Genomic DNA, 19,850 nt, shown 5'->3' on the forward strand with positions numbered 1-19,850 from the left:
GTAGGTATTGGTGTAAGGAAGCATTTGAATGGAAAGTATCTGGTGTGCTGAGGAATGGGCTTTTTCATAACAGGTAAGCAGGGAAGTGAGGACAAAAGGAAGCAATAACAGCCCAATTTAGAGTCGTGTGTCTCCCTGCAGCATCCCTGCTGTCAGTCAACTTGATTACTGGATGGATAACATTAGTGAAGGCTACAGAAGTTTATATTAGCTGTATGCTTATTACAATTTCTTGATGCCCCTTAGATGCAACTAGACTGTCATTGCAATGGGTTCTAGGTTTTCTGTTGCTGTTTTTAAGGCACCCAAGTAGCCTAGTAACTTCACCAGTAGCTGTATCCTCCCTAAAAATCTCCACTAATCTTTTGGCATAGGCTTTATTTCAGTCTCTCACTGTGTTAAGCTGAGGAGGACATCCTTTCATTCCTTTCTGTTTCGTGCTGTCTTGCGTCATCTAAAGCTGTAGTTGTGCATATGGCCCTGTCATTATCAGAGATGGGAGAGAGAAGGGCTGTGACCAGATTCCTTTCCTCTCTTCTCTGACATGTCTTTTCTTCCTCCTCAACTTACTGTATTTTTGGGATACTCCCTACAGAAGTGTCATGACATCATGTCTTCTCTCTGCATGGAGTCCAAGGGACAGCCTGGCTCATCCAGTCCAGTTTCCTGCTGGTGCAGGCATTCCTGGAAGAGCTGTCTCCTCCAGGATGGTGGACAGCACTTATCCTGCTGAAATTTAGGGAAGGTGGTTGACACTCTGAGTTGCCCATGTATGCTGAGTAAAGAGCCATATATGCAGTCAGATAGTATTTGTGATCTGAAGTGCTTCCTGAGGGAGGCTTATTCTTGGTAATCCTCAGCACATGAATTGCTTCCTTTCCTTGCAGTGAGCTCCTGGGCATAATGCAGGTCCATGTCTAACTGGCTGTTGTTCCCAGTTCTTTTTCCTGATGAGAAGAGTCTCCAAGGTATTGCTTGGGCAACAAAGAGCAATATCTCGTGGGATTCCTTGGAGAAAAGGTTTGAGCCATTCTGGGGTTTCCATTTACTGTGCAGTTTCTTCAAGGGAGGGCAGAAGTGTGGGTCAACAGTATTGGACACAGTAGTGGAAATGTGGCTCTCTTGCTTATGATTAAGGGAATGTCGTCTATCAGAGAAGCAAGTGCTCTCTCTGGACTGTGATCTAGCTTGGAGAGATTGAGGCAATTAATAGTGTTAGGAATATTTTTCCACTATAAATCCTGACCTGGTTGCTAAGAAAAGCAACTTTAGAAGCTGCATTCACAGTCCTGCTTCATTCTCACTGTAGTTCTGCTGCTAATGTGACCTAGGGCTATAGATATATTTCCTTCATCTGAGATAAGTTCCTTGGTCATCCTTTCTCCTGGGGAGGGCTAGGAGCTGATATTCTCTGGTCTGGTCAGCTAGCCAGGGCAGCTGTCTCTTAGGAGTTACAACCAAGCCAGAGTGAGAGCATGGTGGAGGATGGGGTGGTGGAGGATGGGGTGCATGAGAGTTTTGTTCCTGAGGGTACACTAGTCTGCCTTGTCCAGGACTGCTGTGCCCATGAGGCCAACTGACTTCTCTACAAGTCTGGGAGGGCCAAAATTTCCCCTCTTCTTGTGCTAGAAAAGAGAGAGGCTATTTCTGCCTCCTCCTCAGCTGTGACTGACATAAAGATGGATGCTTCATCCAAGTGTGTCTACAGCAAGTTGCATTTTCAGCTACTTGAGCTTTCCATCTGTTTTTTTTTTCTATCTCCTTTGGCGATCTGCATGGGGATCTGTAGGTGTATTGAAGCCAGCATATCTACCCCAGCCTGGCTGCCCAGCCTCATGCCCAGCACAGTGCCAGAGCCCCAGGGTTGCTGCCACTCTGCCCTGAGCCGTGCCTCAGCCTGAGGCTATTTGCTGGGCTCCTGCTGTGCCTGTGGGAGGTTGCAGGGCCCTGTGCTGGCCCATACTCAGAGCTGGGTTTTTAGGAGTATGTCTGCGAGGAGCCTTGCCACTGTTTCCTGCTGGTGCCCTGGGCTGTGGCTGCCTGATGCTTAACAGGGGGGTGACAGGACACCGGCCTCCTTCCCATTCAGTGCTGGCAGGTGGTTTTCCTCCACGACTGAAGGCAGCAGGCAGAAGGCGATTATCAGAGCTGCATAAAAGCTGTTTCCCTGTAATGGGCTGCACTCCTAGTGCTGTTGCAAACTACCCAGCTGCTCTACCTCCTTCCCTCCCACTGCTTTTCTCTTTCATCCTGTTATGCCCTCACTGCTTTTCCTGCTCTCTCGTTCTCTTTCACAGCTTCCTTTTCTTGTCCCCTTCTGGCTTACTTTTACCCCAGCCAGACACAGGGGAGGAGGGCAGGGGAAACAGCCAGGGCAGAGGCTGGCTTGTTAGAGCACAAGCTTTGAAGCTGGTGTGTAAAACACAGCATGATAGTGTGGGAGACATTAGGCATGCTCATGGATGGTATGTTGAGGAGTCCTTCTGAGCGGGCAATATGCTAGGGGAAGCTCACTTTCCTAGCGTGAGTTACGCTTGCCTGTGCATGCCCACTTGGGGAAGTGCGTGTGTGTGTTGTCTGTGTGCATCAAGCTGTCAAGTCTCACACATGGAGTGTGAGACTTGCACATTAGGCTTTCTCCTCACACTTCCCTAGGCCTCTGTTTCATGCACTTGCAGCTCAGCACCCAGTCTGCCCCCTGATGTGTTCCCAAATGTGAGATGCTTACCTTCTCCTGTGATGTGACAGGGCACTGCTTTGCACAGAGGGCAAAGGCAGCTGCTAAATGGGGTGGCTGTGTGTGCTGTTCATGCATGTTTGCCATGGCATTCCTTTCTGCCACATACTTTGAGGCTTTTAATGGAATCTTGTGCAGATGAGGTCTGCAGACACAGGATTTGACCTTCAGTTAGAGAAGCTGGAGGAATTTGGAGCCTCCATGCAGATAGGTGTCAGATGTTAACAGGAGAGCGGTGCAGAGTTATTTTTTGTCATTGATTCATGCTTAGATTTTATTAATGTATCAGAGTAAACTTATCTGAAGTTTATTAAAGAATATTGAGTATGTCTGTGTCCTTGGCAGGAGGCTTTTCTAGTGAGAATAATAAAGGCAGAATAAATCATTGTCACTGAAGGATGTGGTGGCTGGTTTGTTCTTGAGAGGCAGAAAGAACCTCAGGAGCTGAAATCCAGAAGAGGTTGGTGATGGGTTTTCTCATTTGTTGGCTGCATTTTGGCAAACATGAGCAAAGCTGGCAAGTCTTCTAATTTTTAGTTTTTAAACACTCTTCTGCAGGGCTTTTTTGGCAATGCAAGGAGTAAGACCAAGACCTAGTTGGACTAGAAGGATGTACTTTCTCCTTGTGATGTGAACTGAGAAGCATGAAGGACTTCTCACATACTGTTCTCCTTACTGCCAAGTAGACATAGGAAGTTCTGATTTTTAACAGGTTCTTCTTCCAGGTTCCTGAAAGTTTCTGGGATGGTATCTGTGATTTTCTTCTCACTTTTGTTCATCACACACCGTAAGAGTCTAACATACATAGTTGTGGTTCTGACTTGCATCATTTTGAATAGGGATTCTCAAACTGCACATTGTAGTGGTGGATCACAGTGACAAACCAGTGCTGCCTTATAGCTAGACCTCTTTTTCTGTGCAAGGATGTGGCTCTGGATAGAGCCAAAAACTGATGTGCTGTCACTGATCCTGGTGCCTGTGCAAATAAGTGTCAAAGCCCCTTTGTACTCGGGAGCATCTCGTTTGGTTCAGCCTCTCATCTGGTTCAGCCCCTCTAAATCAAGTCAGAGTCCTAATACTTAGCTGACACATTGGATGGTGATACCCAAAATCAAGAGAGTAAATCCCATGCCTGTTTAAATACTGGACAAATGAAAAGTACATCTCTCTGTGTGTGTGCATGTAACAGACAGCAGAAGGGCTTGGCTCATGTTCTGGTCTTTCCACAGGTGCACCTGCGCTCTGCTGAGCGCCTCCGCGAGCTGTGCTGCGCTAACCGAGGCACCTTCATCAAGGTGGGACAGCACCTGGGAGCGCTGGACTACCTGCTGCCGGAGGAGTACACACGCACCCTCAAAGTGCTGCACAGCCAAGCCCCACAGAGCACCAGGCAGGAGATTGAGCAAGTGATCCGTGAGGATCTGGGCAAAGAGGTAAGGGCAGCCAATAGCCTGTTGCCTTCTTGGGCCTTGGCAAGCCCAGGGCAGTTAAAGGAAGGAAAACAGGAGGTCCTTAATGGTTCTGAGGTGCAAGAGATACCGAGGGGAGTTCTCTACTTGTCCCTGGGACAATGCCATGCTAATATTCCCTGTCTGTTGATGGGCATTACTGGTTGATAAGCTTAAGAAAGGAGAAGATAACAGAGGATTAAGGATGTGAAAGCTGCTAGGTGGAAATGGCAGGACTCAGCAGAACAGCATACCTCAGAGGTTATGCCAAGACTAACAGAGTTACTGGAGGTCAGGATGAAGGGTTGTCTGCCACACTGAAAGGTAGGATCTGGAAGTGTTGATGTTCACAGCAAAGATATATTAGCAGAACTGTGTGAGGGATGACTGCTCTCCCCTGGCCTCACTAGACCAATTCCAGCTGGTACTGACAGCCCTTTACTTTCTGGAGCCCCTAATTAACCCCCAAAGAAAATAATAGCATAAATCATTTCTGTTGCTTTCAGTCAGATCACATGGTAGCTGAGGAAATTATCACCATTAACCCTCAGCAGCCCACAGCACTGACATCAGTGTTCATTAGATACAAGGGAAGTAATTGCAGTATTTAGGGAGGGCATTCTGCTGTTTTGCATCTTGCCCCTTACAAAAAAGAGATCCTCTCACTCCAGCCTAGGTGATAAGGAGGTACTGGGGGGAACACAATGGGATAAATGAAGTATTTGTACCTACTGGTATATTATGGGTAGATTTGGAGGTGGTGAGTCTGCCTTTATGTAGTTTTAGGGTCTAGATATCATCTAGTCAGGAACAACAATATTTCCCTGTAGTTTAATTGCAGGGTTAATACCAGCCCCTGACCTGCAAGAGGCTCCCTCTCTCAGCACTGCCTCTTTGTAGCATGGCTGGTATCAGCTGTGTTTCACAGCTCAGTGGATAGATGGAGCAGGGTAGGCGGCTGGACTCCTGCTGCTCTGTGGGCCTCTACAGGAGTCATGGAAAGCCACCTCAAGATTAGCACCCACTAAATTACCACAGCAGCCACCTCTGGTTCTGTTTGTGTGGCATCTTTCAGAGGTTGAGGCAGGTGCTCAGAGGTCAGTGCCTTTCTTTTCTCAAGTGTGTGTTCAGCTGCCACTGATACACCTGGTTTCTTTCAGCTTCTTTGAACCTAGATGAGCCTTCCATACCTCATTGATTCCCAGCAAGGCAGCTTAAATCCAGTCTCCACAGCAGCCTTCTGTCTTAGTATTCATTTCACCCACATTAGCAGTGCTGGGCAATAGGTAAAGAGATACAGAAAGGGAGGGGAAAAAAGGTAGAAATGGGAAGAAAGGGACAGAAAGAAAATAGTAATTAGAGGATGGTAAAAGAGAAAAATTAAGAGAATGACAAGTACAGAAATAAAGGAGCTGGTGAGACTGGGTAGTATTAAATGCCAAGGTAAACACCCATGTCTGTTAGTTACAAGGTATCAGTTCAAGGTGTTTGAAAACAAAAAGGATTTGGGGAACATAATGCACCAAAGTTGTCTTTTCTGGAGCCCAGAAGATTTAATGGTGCTAATTCAGGCACAAATTTACTTCCCATGTAACTATGTCTTCAGTACATTTAAAATATGATATACATGGCAGAAGAGCAAGGTGGAGTGTCAGGGCAGAGGAGGGTGCAAGGAGGGATCCCAAACCCACTCTTCTTGCAGCCTGCATTACACCTGGGAACTTGCAGATGAATTTGAAGAGAAGAGAAAATGATAGAGAGGGAACCTTCCCAGGGTGTCTATGCCTAACCTCATAGCTTTTGAATTCAGTGGTAAGACTTCCATTTCCCTTGTTGGGTGCAGGAGCAGGCTCTTCATATGAATCCCAACTGTAAGCAAGAGGTAGTTACATCCAGTTAGGGTCAGTGCAGAACAAATGGGAGAAACAGCAACTGGAAATACCGAGATACGTAGGGAGGAATGTGAAGGCTGACAGATTAGGCAAGAGCTTGCAAAAAGGCATGTACATTTGAAGATCAAAAAAGCCAATTTCTTGTACAGAAACATTGTATCTTCAGTCAATTAGAAATAGTCTGTCTGCTGTTGTGATCTCCTCCTGAAAATCTTGTCAGAGGCTTGGCTGTTTGACCAATGGAGTGATTTTGTGGGAAAAGTGAAGTGAGACCATGTCGGTGGGACCGATCTTGGAGCAAAGACAGAGGGCTTGTGAGTTAGCTTTACAGCAGTACAACATAGTTCTTTGGTCACCGTGCAGATTTGTGTGACACTCTGCTGCTGGAGGAATCTCCCACTTTAGGCCAGTGTCATGGCTTGAAGCTGAGAGCTGCAGCATGTAGCTGTGCTGCATGGGCTAATGCACTGCTTGAAAGGAAAACGGCATGTGTGCTGATCTGACACGGAAGGAGGAGCATTGTGCATGCATGCTGATGGGTTGCCCTGTCAAACCCTGGTTTAAGTCTAAGGAAAACCTTTGTAGCTGTTGGGGATCATTTGGATAAAAATAATCAGTAGTGAGCAGATGTTGTCTTTCTAATAGCCACAGTGGTTTAGCTAAGTGGTGATGGGAAGTGATCCATTCTCTTGAGTGTTGTATGCAGGAGGCTGAGATGACATTCTCAGGGCGGTACAAGTAGTACCTGTGGGAGAGGCAGCACAAATAAATCTTTACAATGAGTCCTGTAAACAATCATCATCAAGATCATAGAATAAGAGTCTTTTGGGGAGTCAGTGGAGATACCATAGGCTGGATTTGAGCAGTTGGGAAAAGCTGTATGCATAATAATAGCTGATGAGATACAGTCGAAGGAGTTTGTTCTGCCTCTCTTTTCATCTTCCTTGCTTGAAGAAGGTTCTGAAAGTGAAAAGGTGTCGTGTGGAAAATGAAAGCAAAATGAGTATGTTACCTACCCCAGAATTGTTACTTTCTCTCCAAAGCTATTAATGACTCAAGGAAAGACAGCTGATTCAGCTACGCTCTCTTAACTCAACCAAGGGCACGCAGAGGAGAGCCAGGCGACTTCTGGTGACACATGGACACCAGACATGTAGGGAGGAAGGCTGATGAGGGGCTCTGAAAGAGAAACCTGTCATAATGGCTGCATCTTAGAGCCACTAAATTGTTGTGCTTGGGAAGCAGAAATGATGGAAGAAATGTTTTGCCAGCACTGGGAGTAGGGGCATTTCCTTCCTCTGGCTGGTCTGTTGGAAGGAACTGGCTTGTGGTAGTGGGTTACAGGGATACTGCTCATCTGCTATCAGCCCATCCTTATACATCAGAATTTTGTAATCAAATATGGGTCTCCCAGTTTTGCTCCTTTCTGGCCAGTTTCTGTCAGGCTGGTTCTCTGGCCCCTGTTCCTGTGCAATTGAGGGTTAGAGCAAGGATAGATTTAGCATCCCCATGAGGCCACTGTGGTCCCAGGTAGGGTCTTTCTCATGCTGGTGGTAGAGCACCTGTGCTGTGTGGCTACCAAGTGCTCTGTGTCCAGGTTGCATCTTTGCCTGCAGGGCAAGGAGCTGATGTAGGGCACAGGGCCAGACTTACTTGCCATGGGAGTGAGGGTCTGTCCTCTCTTCTTGCCCTTTGACTTAGCTTCAACATCTCTTAGCAGGAGATATGAGGATAGAATAGAATAGAATAGACCAGGTTGGAAGAGACCTTCAAGATCATCGTGTCCAGCCCATCAACCAATCCAACCCACCTAAACAACTAACCCATGGCACCAAGCACCCCATCAAGTCTCCTTCTGAACACCTCCAATGGTGGTGACTCCACCACCTCCCCAGGCAGCACATTCCAATGGGCAATCACTCTCTCTGTATAGAACTTCTTCCTAACATCCAGCCTAAACCTCCCCTGGCGCAGAGGGTGTTGCAGAGGTGAGTAGAAATTGCCAAAGCTGAGTTGCAGATGCTGTGGAGTGTGGAGTGATGGATCCCGAGAAATCCTGACCCCAGGCATCCACATTTGCAGATAGACCTTTGCTGTTGAGTTTGCTGCGCTCCAGGAAGGCTGAGAGGCTAAACAGGCTCCACAGGGAGAACACATTAGTGATTGAATGTGTTGGTTCCAGTACTTGCTTTGTTCAAAGCTGGGAGAAAGGGCTTGTGAGTGCCCAGAGGTCAAGGCTTGTCTCTGCTGAAACCAAATTGTATAAAGGACTTGGAGATGGAGTCATTTGGAAGGATGTCAGTTCAGCTCTGCTTTGTGGGAGTGCAGGTAATGGGAAGTAGTTTCTAATTGCTTGATTAGCTAGCACCTCCAAGGAGACCATCCTTTTCATCCACGCTTAATTGCAGCTTTTACCTGTTTTTCAAGGACTATTTTGCCATTTGCAAGAAGCCTCCTGCAGCCATACAGTAATGGAGCTTGCTGATTGAGCAGGGCCAGATATGTCAGTGGTTTGACTGTGATTTGTAAGCAAAGCACATGTGGTAGAGGAACCCCCTGTACTGTGGTTTGTGAAGCAGGATGCACTTAGCCAGTGATGTTTGGAGGACTCAGCCTTAGGTTGGAGGGCTTTGCTCTCCTTAGATTCCTACTGTTGTAGCTGGCATGGCATCAGTGCTGTGCAGTAAGAAACAGATACTCCTTATCTAAGAAATTACTATCCCTGCAGCAAAACTGTGACTAAGAAGAATACTGCCCTTTGTCCCTCTGCTTAAAATTGCTTCTAAGGTTCCCAAAGTGTCTTCAAGGTTGGGCACATGAGTGTTACTCCTCCAGCTGAAGTGTATCCACGAAATTGGGAGCATGGTCACTGCAGTGATGTGCACCAATGGCATGTGGCCATTTGACAGGGAGGGACAAAACTGATATGCCTGTGTGAACCTACCACTGAAAAGATTTATAATGAGACCACAGCAAGGTGCTAGTTCACACAGCAAGAGACTTCCCTTGAACTGTTGGAGTGTAAGAAAAGACAGAGGAAGAGATTTCTATTTACACTGCTGTTTCTGTACTCATTCTTGGTACAGCTTGTCAGCCTTTGCTGTGTCACTGACAGGGAGGATGGACTGATTCCCTTCCCTCTGTAACTGTTGATTAGCATTTTGAGCTGTGATGAGACATATGCTTACTTCTTATTTGCAAAGTTATTGGAGCAGTGTTCAGCCCTGTGGGAGAGCATTTAGGCTTTCAGTAGGTTGTTGGGTATTATGCTGCATGTCCTACAGCATCCAGGGTGCTCCCAAGGGAGCATGAGCCACATTTTGTGGCTGGCTCTCTATGTTGCTCTACAGAAGATTCATTTACCCTGCTAGATCACAGGGTCTTCAGGTCATGATGCTGCAGATCCTGTTATGGCTCCAGAAAGCCACTTCCCAGGCTGGCAGTGTTGTCTAGCCCATCCAGCATACCAGGACATGTGCCTGCTTCCTCAACTGTTGCACAACCTGTGGTCAAGTGTTCTGCCTAGAAGCACTGATGTGTCAGTGCATGTTTGCTGTCATGATTGCTTGGGGCCATGGGACTGATGCTAAACGGCCCTGCCAAAGACCTAGATCTCTCCCATAGCTTGTGACCTTGATTCTGTCCTGAAGTACCCCACTCCAGCAACGCTGTGCTGGGGTGCTCTGTCAAGTTGGCTCTCATGTGCTTTACTAATAGACAAAGGGAAACTGGAATTAGGTCAGCAAGAGCTTCTTCTTCCTGCCCTGGGTGTTATGTCCATCACAGAAAATCTCTTCCTGCATGATGTTACCCACCAGAGTGGAGGCTGGGCTGTGATGGCCGTTACTCCGACAGTGTGAGGTGCTAGGAAATGAGATGGAAGGATCTTGCCCTTCTCACAGCCCTCTGAGTCTCTCTCAGTAGGCCTGTCAGGGCTTCCAAGCAGCTGTCAATAAAAAACACATTTGTATTAAAACTGTAATGAGGAGTAAAAAACCTTCACATTTTTTGCAATAACTTGGGATATAAAAAAGAGATTTTTATCAATTATGAAAAGGATTTTGGCCATAAAAAGGTAATTTAAAGAGTCTGAGATGGATGGTGAATAGCATTAATGTCATCCAGAACAAATGGGCCTGCATTACTCAACTGCAAGGCAGGAGCAGCTGCTGCAGCCTCCGTGGTGCTCTCCCTGCCCTGTCTCTGGTAAGAGGCCCCAGTTACTGCTGCATCTCTGTGTGGCTGCCTCTACACCAAGCTCTCATGTGGGCAGTAGCTGCTCAGAGCTGCTGTTTCACTGCCAAGGTCAGGTGGGGAAGGCAAACAGGGACCTTTGTGTGGCTCAGGTGGTCCACCTTGTTTTGTTCTCTTGTGTCCCTAGTTGTTCTGTTTTCAGGGTCCAGTGTTAGTGATCCACACCAATGATGCTGAAATGTGCCCTTGTGGCAGGGAAGATTTGGAACAGGGGGGTTTCTCTCTGTTCACAGCTCCTGGGAGAGGATCTGAGTCATGGCAGCCTCTTCCTGGGTTCTCTAAGCCCCTTGTCTAAGAGAAGGAAGGTTTTGTGAATAGATTAGAGGATAATCTTCTTTGGCTTCTTTCAAGATAATAAGATTTACAATACAGAAAGTTGGACAGTAGATTGTCTGAAGCTTTTTTTTGGTGGTTTGGGTTTTTGTTTTGTTTTGTTTGGGGTTTTTTTTGAGGGCCTTTTGCAAGAAAGTGAAAGATTTGAGATCAGAAAATGCAACAGGGAATGGCCTGCTATAAGGAGTGGTTCTCCTCTCCATGCTTAGTGACTTTTTTTTCCTTTAGTTTACAAATGTTTTAGGTGCCTGGGGGGTCAGTGTATGATATACCTACACAGAATCTGTTTGCTCACAGTGTCTTGTGTGCAGGTGGTAACATCTCTTCAGTTTCTCCAGAGTTTTGATGACACTTGAAATGTTGCTCTGATGCAAATAACGTTCATGTTTGGTGTCCACATCATGCAGAGGATGTGCTGCACAGCAGTGCTCTAGCCATCAGCAGAAACTACCTCTCAGCCATGGGTAACTCCTCCACTTCCAAACAATCACTGGAAATTGCTATCTGTAACTGGGTTTGATAGTTCTTATGTGGCCTTCTTGCACACAGAGACTTCCTTTTTTTGAACGTGGTGTGTGTCTTCTTTGCTCAGCAGCCTCTGGCAGGATGTGGGAAGTGGCAGAAGCACTCAGCTGCCATGTGGAGCGACTGGCTTCTGCTTCAAAGCTTGCTGGTGGTATCTTCCGAAACAGTCTTACTCAATACTCTGATCTAGACTCAGGCTGGGTTTATTATGCCTGGTTTTTCTGATGCTGCAGGGAATCCTGTCTTCTGCCTGCTGATATTTTAATGTCTTACTTCATTCTGCCTGGTTCATGTCTCCTGTTTCGTCTCTGAATTTTACATCTGCACAGTTACTTGGCTCTTGACCCATGGCAAACATGACAACATGGTGCATTGTGTTGGGTGACTTGTGGCAGTAGGTTATTTGTAGATGAAACCAATGACATAAAATGAAATAAGGAGTTACAGGGCCTAACCTTGGCACATCTGCATTTTCCTAAGACAGAGAATAGACACATAGCATTTTTATGAATTGTTAAGTTGTACACTGATCTAATGGGCTCTGTTTTATGGCACTTCTGGGACCTGTCTGAGAGACAGCTCCTAATTCCACAGAAGGATGCTGAGCTTCAATCGTGCTGGCAGAGTGAAAAAGTTGCTGTGGGAGAGAACATTGAAAATTCTCCTCATGGGAAACCTCACAGTCAACATGCTTTTGTGTTTTGAGAACTGAAGTGAGAATTGGGATTTCAGGGGTCTCAAAGGTCTTTCCTCCAGTGAGCAAAGTGTGTCAGTCCCTAGTAGGCAGGCTGGCCTGAGAGGGAGAAAGTTTCCTTCTCTTCGCTTCGGAAAAACCAAGTTATGTTTGTGAACATTAAGTACATTTTGCACTTCTTTTCTGTAAGCTTTGCAGTGCTTTGTTTCTACAAGGTGTGTGGTTCAGAGCCAAACCTGTGAAGCTGTCTGTACAACTGAAGCAATAAACTCATGTGACCTATTGCTTGTGCCAGAAAAGCTCAGCTGTTACAAACCTGTGAGTTTCTGCCTTACAAAGCTCATGTAACTACTCTGTCTCAAACTGGCAAATTCTTGGAAGAGGCTGTTCAGCACCAAGCCTTCCAAATTTCACATGATTAGTAGAAAATATCCATTAGTTGGCTCATTTCAGATAATGAATGGAACCGAGGTGGTATCAGTTGGAGTGGAGAACAAAGCTAATTTTGCCAAACAGCTTATTGGATGTAACTGATTGGTTCAGGTCTATTAACTGTTATTCCCATTTATCAAGAAAGGCTAGAAGGAGGCTAGAGCAATTAAAATTACTAGGGCTTATTAAAAGGGGTTATAGTAAAGAAGACTCTCCATGTGACTTTTGGTGCCCTCTCCTTTGTGAACTGCTAGCGTTTTTGCCCTGGCTGCCAAAAAACCCTCTAAGCCCACAGTGTCCTGTCCCAGGCTGTCTTTTGTCCTTTGGATTATAACCTCACTTCTTTTTTTCTTTTTCTTTTTTCCTTTCTGTTTGAAAGAGCTGTGTGTCTGGTTCTCACTGGGATATCCTGTCAAAGGTTTTTTTCAGGACCAGCTCAGGAATTACAGGTTGGGTGTCCCAAGCTAAACGTTTAGGACACTGGGTGGTTCTCCGTGAGTGGGCAGTGGGGAGGGAAAGGGCATGGTCTGCACTGGTTCTATGGGCATTAGCTCTCTGTTGTCTGCACAGCCATAGCACTCTGATGACAATGTGTTGGGTGGAGCATCTCCAGTGACTTTGTGTCCTGTCCTTTATGAAGAAAGAGGTGCAGCTTGACCAGTAGCAGGCTCTGGACTACTCTGTTCTGGCTTTGCTCTCCTTGGGGCATGTCTGGAGTCCTTGGTGAGGTGACTCCTGGAGTTATGATGAGTTGTGTTTTGAGATCGGTGTCCCTACTTACATTAGATAGAATTCCCCCAAATGTCTTTGCTTCATCTACAGGAGCCCAGTGATTTTGAACTACAGGAAACAGAGCTAGGTACCAGTTGGTGTTTAAAGGCTCCTTGTCCTATTCCTATTCCAGACACTGACTGTTGCTCCATCTGTTTTTGACTTGCATCAACTCCAGGAAGTAAAGTAGGGCAGCTGAATTGTGGCTCTGGAATAGTGGGTTGCTGGATTGCTCTGAAATGCATGTAAATTAATCAAAATTAACCCCCTACTTTTGTTGCCTTAGCCCACTTTTCTCCTTGTAGCAACCTCTAGCAGTACACCCTTGGGGTGCCAGAAAAGAATGTGCGTTCAAGGTGGAAGACAAACAAGCAGTTTCCCACTGCAGCCTGGACTGGCAGCCCTTCCTTTGCAGTGCTTGTCACTGTGCAGTGGCAGCAGCAATGCTAGGCCTGTAAGTGTAGTTGATTTATGTTAACTCTTGAAACGATAATGTTTAATCTGTAAAGTGCTAATCTATTTTTTATGTTGATTATGAATAGGCCAGCTGTGCCTACTTCCCTATTCATAGAGTTTAGTGAACAAGCCCATTTCACAGGCTGGGTTTGGAGGGTGATTTACATGAGAGCAGACTCTGCTTTAAGAAGAGTAAATCAGCTGAGTTGTGCCATTGAACCAGGAACCTTGCAGCCCAACAAGAAGATCTGGGGGCAAACGACAAAACATGGGGAGAAGGGAGAGGGATAATAAATAAACTGTAGGGATGTGAAAACAGGGAAAATACAGGCAGGAGAAGAAAGGGAAGGCTGATATTCAGAGGAGAGATTGACAGGGAGGGAACATGAAATAATGTACCTGGCTAAGCATAGGACTTTTCTCTTTGGACTTTTCTCTTTGGATCAGTGCAGAGAACTCTGAGCTCCAGGGTCTGTGTAACTGGTCATTAGGGAATGCACGGAACCTGTTCCCCAGCATGGTGTCAGTGATACTGTTGGCAGAGTTGCTTGTGGATTTAATTTGCCATGCAGTTGTCTCTCTCTAATTGCTTTTCTGGATCTCTACTTTTCCTGAGAGCAGGCTGCAAAGGATACAAACTCTAGGGTCCCATCCAGATCCCTTTGTAAGTCGTTCTTCCTTGACTTCTCTTCAGTCCCCACACCTTTTTCTTGGTGGTGTGAACTGCTATACAGCTGTGCCTCTTGCACTGGCTGTTTTGCCAGGTGTGACAGTGTTTCAGTATCCCATCAAGGCACAGTCAGCAAGAGTAACTGGATTAGAAGCTTTACATCTTCAGCAGAGCTTTCCTACTTGTTTAGCTAATTTCTTCTAATGGTAGTGACCTCATTAAATCCTGCTCTTGATATGAATTCAGTTCAGACAGAGCTGCCCACGTCTGCCAGGCTACATGTACTTCCATGTCCGCTTCAGATCCTCACTCTCATTTCTCTCTATTATTATTCTGGAGCTATATTGTGCTTCAATAAAACTTTATCATGCTTGCATTGATGTAATTCTGACCAAAGCCTGGGGAAGGCATTGTAGCTGGGCAGAGTTTGACTGGGGCTGGGCTTTGCTCTCTGTGATGTTTTTATTGTACTGATCATTTATCCACCATGATGATAGGCTGCTTCATAGTGCAATGCTCCTTTTGTCATTTCTGCTCTTTGTCTTGAGCCTAGAACCACTTTTCCATCATCTCTTTCTGAGAAGACACCTAAGAGCATTCCACATAGTACCCATGGGAGTATGCCTCTCTCTCAGGAGCTGGAGTAGAAGGGTCTGTCAGCGTAGCATATACTCATGTACTGTCCTGCCAGATACCTAGCCTTGCAACACAGCTCTCCACTCCCTCTGCACACCCTGTCTCTGCACCCACACACCTGTCCTGACCCTGCCTCTCTGACACTGGAGGATTTTGCTCCACTCAAGCTGCACACACAAATGTGCTGCCCTGTGCCTCCTCCTTAACTCTCTGCACAAGCTGTTGCACAGCCTTGCTTGCTGATGAGATGTTTGTAGCTCACCTCTTCCAAACATACCTCTAGACATCTCCTCCCCACTCTCTGTATAGTCTCATAAACCTGCCCACAGACGGTTCTTCACCACCCCTTCTCCCATGTGCCTCTCTAAGCCCCTAGGCTTTCAAGGCTGAATCAGAGGCATTTGAGATGAGGCACAGGTGATGTGTGTTCCCGAAGGTCCCTATATATTCTCAGTCTCTGGCAGCTGGTTATTTCTCACAGGACTGCTGCTGTTGTGCAGGTTTACTGCTGACAAGGCCCTTGGGGCATCTCAGCAGAGTCTCCCTCTGCCTGGCTGCAACTAACTATGGAGCCTGTTTATTGTGGGTCTGTTGACCCTTTCCTACTCATGTTTCAGCCTGTACATGGCAGGGATGTGTTTATGCCTGAAGTCAAAAGGGTCCTGGAAATTCATTTGCTTATGGGTACTTTCTTGAATCTTACCTTCTTGCTTAATATGCCAGCTGGCCCCATCTGTGTGGCATGTCTTCTTCTCTGTGGCATCTTGGAGAGGTTTTGTCTTGATATAAGAGAATTTTTTTATGTTGAGAACTATCAATCATGGGAACAACCTTTTCCAGGGATGTGGTAGGGTCCCCATTATTGAAGTTTTTCAAGATAATCTCATCTAGGCTCCTTTCCCATGAAAAGTTGGACCACATGGCCTTTTGAGATCCCTTCCAACCTGGGCTATTCTGTGATTTGGTCATTCTTTCCAAATGTGCTATCTTTGCCACAGGCTGTTGGCATCTGTGGAAGTGATAAGTCATTTGGGAGTATGTCTGCAGGAATTCAGCCAAGGGGTTCTGGGTATGCCAGGGGCTCTCACATGTCTTACTACATTTGTAGCTCCAGAGGAATGGGAACTTTGGGGAGAACAGTTGGATTGTTGTCACCTATCACTAGTGAGCATTAGTAGTTTGTGTCTAGTACTAGATGGAGACCTAGTCTGGAAATGACATAGGTCAGTGTTGATGACAAGGCCAACTCTGTATGCATGCTTGTCAGAAAGTTTGTGTCATTGTCTGTTGTGATGGAAGGAGACACTGAGGGATGGTCTGAATGAGACTATTAGAAACTGCTTTTTCTGTGTTGAATATGAACAGAGAGATGACTACCTGAAAGAAGATGTCTGAGACAAGCTGAAATTGTAGTTTGTCTATAAGTAGTCTCTATTTACAGTCACTAGAAGTCACCAGAAAGGAAGTGGAAATTTTATGGGAGCTGTTACCTAGATGCAGTGGTGAGGCTAGGGGCTGTCAGCAGAGCTTTGTGGAACATGTCCAGAAAGCTGGGAAAGGGGTAAGGAAGCTGCTCAGATACCATGACAGAACCATTAGAAGAGCAGAAGTCTGGGGAAACTGCTGCCTTCCTTAGGAACTACAGGGATGTTCCTGCTATGTTAGCACTTTCAGCTCTGTTGCTTAGGAGCTGAGCAGCTGCAGAGAACACAGTAAGCCACAAAGATCTCAGGAGAAAGGGGTCACCACTGCTCCTCCTGAACCATGGAATTGCCTTAAGGCAGATGGGATGCAGAAAGAAGTTTGTTGACTGCAAGAGAGTTGTCTTCTGCCCTGCTCTCACTACATGCTGGTATAAAAACTGAGACCCTTCTTGGTTAGCAGGGGGAGAGAGAGAGTGAGTGCTTTCAGCACTGGGGGTGGAGAAGTTGTGTGCTCTTGAAGGGCTGTGATCCCAGTCTGTCTGAATGACTGACAAGTGTGGCTCCATCCTTGCAGGCAGGAGAGATGCAGGTGAAGCAATATTTCTCCAAAAAGACAGAGAGAAAAGAGTAGATTCAATCAGCATTGTTCAAGTGAGAGACAGCTCAAGGTGGAAGAGAAATTAAGATAAAAGGAAGTCTTTATGTGCAAGGGGAGGGCAGAGAACATGAGGTAGCCCCATAGCCTGCACTGTTACAGGGAATAAGTCACTCACAAGTCACTACTTTATTTTTCAGCATGATGAAAAGGAAGGAAGTGACCAAGTGTGTATATAAATGTATATTCATGCCTCAGCCTTACACTACTTTGATCTGTGCATTTTGTATAGGCTATAAGATGCTTAGATCATGCAAAACAGAGAGAGTAGTGACACTATTTAGTGTGCATTTTGAAAGACTATAATTTTCCACCTGCTCTCTCTACAAAAGCAGTGTTGCTGGTGGACTTTGGCTTGACCCTCTGGATGAGGAAACAGTAGCTGCTGGTGGTGTCCAGTCACAGACAGACGGGGGTGTGGAAGTGTTTTAGGATAGTGGAACACCAACAAGCTGCCCAAGAGTTTATTCTGGGGTGGAAACAAATGAGATGCTGAACAGACCAGGTGATTGTGCTGATTGACTGCATCTGGAAACAGGAAATGAACATTTTCTCAATGGCCACATCAGAATTAGAGGGACTGGTGCTTTGTTACCACTGAGGAAATAGACTTCAGTAGTGCAAGGTTCTCCCACCTTCTTGCTTCTCTAGGAGATCTGGACTTGCATCTTAAAATTATAGAATAGAATAGAATAGAATAAACCAGGTTGGAAGAGACCTTCAAGATCATCACGTCCAACCTATCATCCAACACCACCTAATCAACTAACCCATGCAACCAAGCACCCTGTCAAGTCTCCTCCTGAACACCTCCAGTGACGGCGACTCCACCACCTCCCCAGGCAGCCCATTCCAATGGGCAATCACTCTCTCTGTGTAAAACTTCCTCCTGACCTCCAGCCTAAACCTCCCCTGGCGCAGCCTGAGACTGTGTCCTCTTGTTCTGGTGCTGGCTGCCTGGGAGAAGAGACCAACCTCTGCCTGTCTACAACCTCCCTTCACGTAGTTGTAGAGAGCAATAAAGTCACCCCGAGTCTCCTCTTCTCCAGGCTAAGGAGCCCCAGCTCCCTCCGTCTCTCCTCATAGGGCTTGTGTTCCAAGCCCCTCACCAACTTCATTGCCCTTCTCTGGACACGCTCCAGCAAGTCAACATCCTTCCTAAACTGAGGGCCCCAGAACTGACAGCAAAATTTCTCCTTTGGTAATGGACATTTTGCAAAGAAACTACCTCCTGCAATTTGAGCATGGGATTACTGACATGGGGAAAGCTATCTGCATTGCATGAAGTGGAGTACCAGGAGTAATGTTCATACTGGTGGATAGGTTAGAGACCTACTCTGAGACATCCCAGTTTTGTTGTTTCCTCTCTCTGCATGTGGTTGTGTCCCTGGAGTTGTTGGACTGGCCATACAAATAATACCCAGACTCTGCTTTTCTACTATCCAGCTTAATATCTGACTTACGACAGTCTGATGTGCAGTGTCAGTTAATCTTCGTATCCTTTGTCTCTGGAAGGTAGTAGGACACCCAGTGGCTTAATTGATGAAGGACATTCATCTCCTTGTGCCAGAGGAAGTTCCTGAGCCAGTGAGGTTCCAGTATGACCATGGCAATCCTTGTGTTTATTGGACTGGGTGTTTTGGTGTGTTTATTGGACTGGGTATTTTGTTTTGGTGTGTTTATTGGACTGGGTATTTTGGTGTGTTCTGTTCTTTTGTTTTGTTTGTGGGAGCCATGGGTAACTGACTGACCCTTCAGAGAGTTCGGAGATGAGGTCCACCTCACAGGTAGGATCTCAGGAGATTTACATCAGCTCTGTCTGCTCCTTGCTGTTACTGCCTATTGTAGCTGTCACCACTGAGATTGGTTTCGATCCAGGATGAGGATGAGTGATATTCTCAGACAGTTCTGTCTTGTCTTAAGGATCTGACTTTATTCAAGAAAATAAATGAACCTACCATGAGTATGTCTGAGCACAGAAAAGCAAGAGCCATCAGGAATGGAAAAAAGGGCACTTTTCCTTAAAGTATGGCTCTGTAGCAATTAGAAGTACTATAGCAAGTGGACTGACACTGTTACTGTACAGTTCAGTGAATGAATGAGATAAAAGCAAGAATGGCTTCATGTAGGGTCTCCCACTGCATTTCTATCCAGAAGAGACTAAAGAGGATGATGGGTGAGTGGAACAGAGAATAGATACCAAAGTGAGGCTCAACAGGGCTCTGGGCAACTTGATCTATCTGAGGACACCCCTGCTTACTGCAGAAGGGGTTACACTGGATAACTTTCAGAGGTTACTTCCAGCCTCGACAATTCTGTGATTCTATGATCAGGCAGTGAATGATTGAGCCAACTTTGGTCTCTAGATGATGCAATCCAAAACTGTTCCTTTAGCAGAGTTAATTTTCTGTAAGATTCATGGCTTTACACTGGGAAATGCTGTTGGTAGGATCCCAGAGAAGATTCTAAGTGATACAGCTGGTAGTGGAATGCAGAGTACCAAAGTGGTACCAGGTAGAAATAACAGGAAAGCTGTCTCACAGCCCTTTCCCAGAAGAAAAGCTGATAGTTGATGGACAGCCCTGGTGTTGTGCTACTGTGGTGCAACATTAGCAGTGATAAACCAAGTTAGCAGTGATCAACATGCCCGGAGCAAATGCGTACCACTGGCAGATGAAGTTCAATGTCTTTGGCTGTGTGTGTAATAACTGCTGTGTGTATGAATCATACAGATAAGTTCTTTTAAAAAGGATATTGAAGTTAGAAATTTGGCCCTTAGAAATTAAACAAGGGCTCATTTATAGCTATTTGGCCAGCCCTACTTCTGCTCATCTGTGCATGAGCTCTGCAGCATGGTGTGGTCCAGCATCATGTGGGATATCATGGAGAGCCAGTGTAAGAGCTCAGCTCTAAAAAATTCTAG

The 19,850-nt window shown here is 46.0% G+C and overlaps 1 protein-coding gene across 3 annotated transcripts in view; it reads left to right on the top strand.

Moving 5' to 3' along the window:
• The window catches only part of ADCK1 (aarF domain containing kinase 1), an 88,383-nt gene that overhangs the window by 24,933 nt on the left and 43,600 nt on the right, over positions 1–19,850 (top strand). For all 3 annotated transcript variants that reach the window (XM_068148662.1, XM_068148664.1, XM_068148663.1), the window contains exon 4: positions 3,967–4,170. In XM_068148662.1, coding sequence (XP_068004763.1) covers positions 3,967–4,170 — 204 coding nt within the window. The remainder of the gene's footprint in view (positions 1–3,966; positions 4,171–19,850) is intronic.

The sequence above is a fragment of the Melanerpes formicivorus genome, unplaced genomic scaffold, assembly GCF_026170545.1.
Source record: "Melanerpes formicivorus ecotype bairdi unplaced genomic scaffold, bMelFor1.0.p_v2 SCAF_17, whole genome shotgun sequence".
In the NCBI taxonomy this organism is placed as follows: Eukaryota; Metazoa; Chordata; class Aves; order Piciformes; family Picidae; genus Melanerpes; species Melanerpes formicivorus.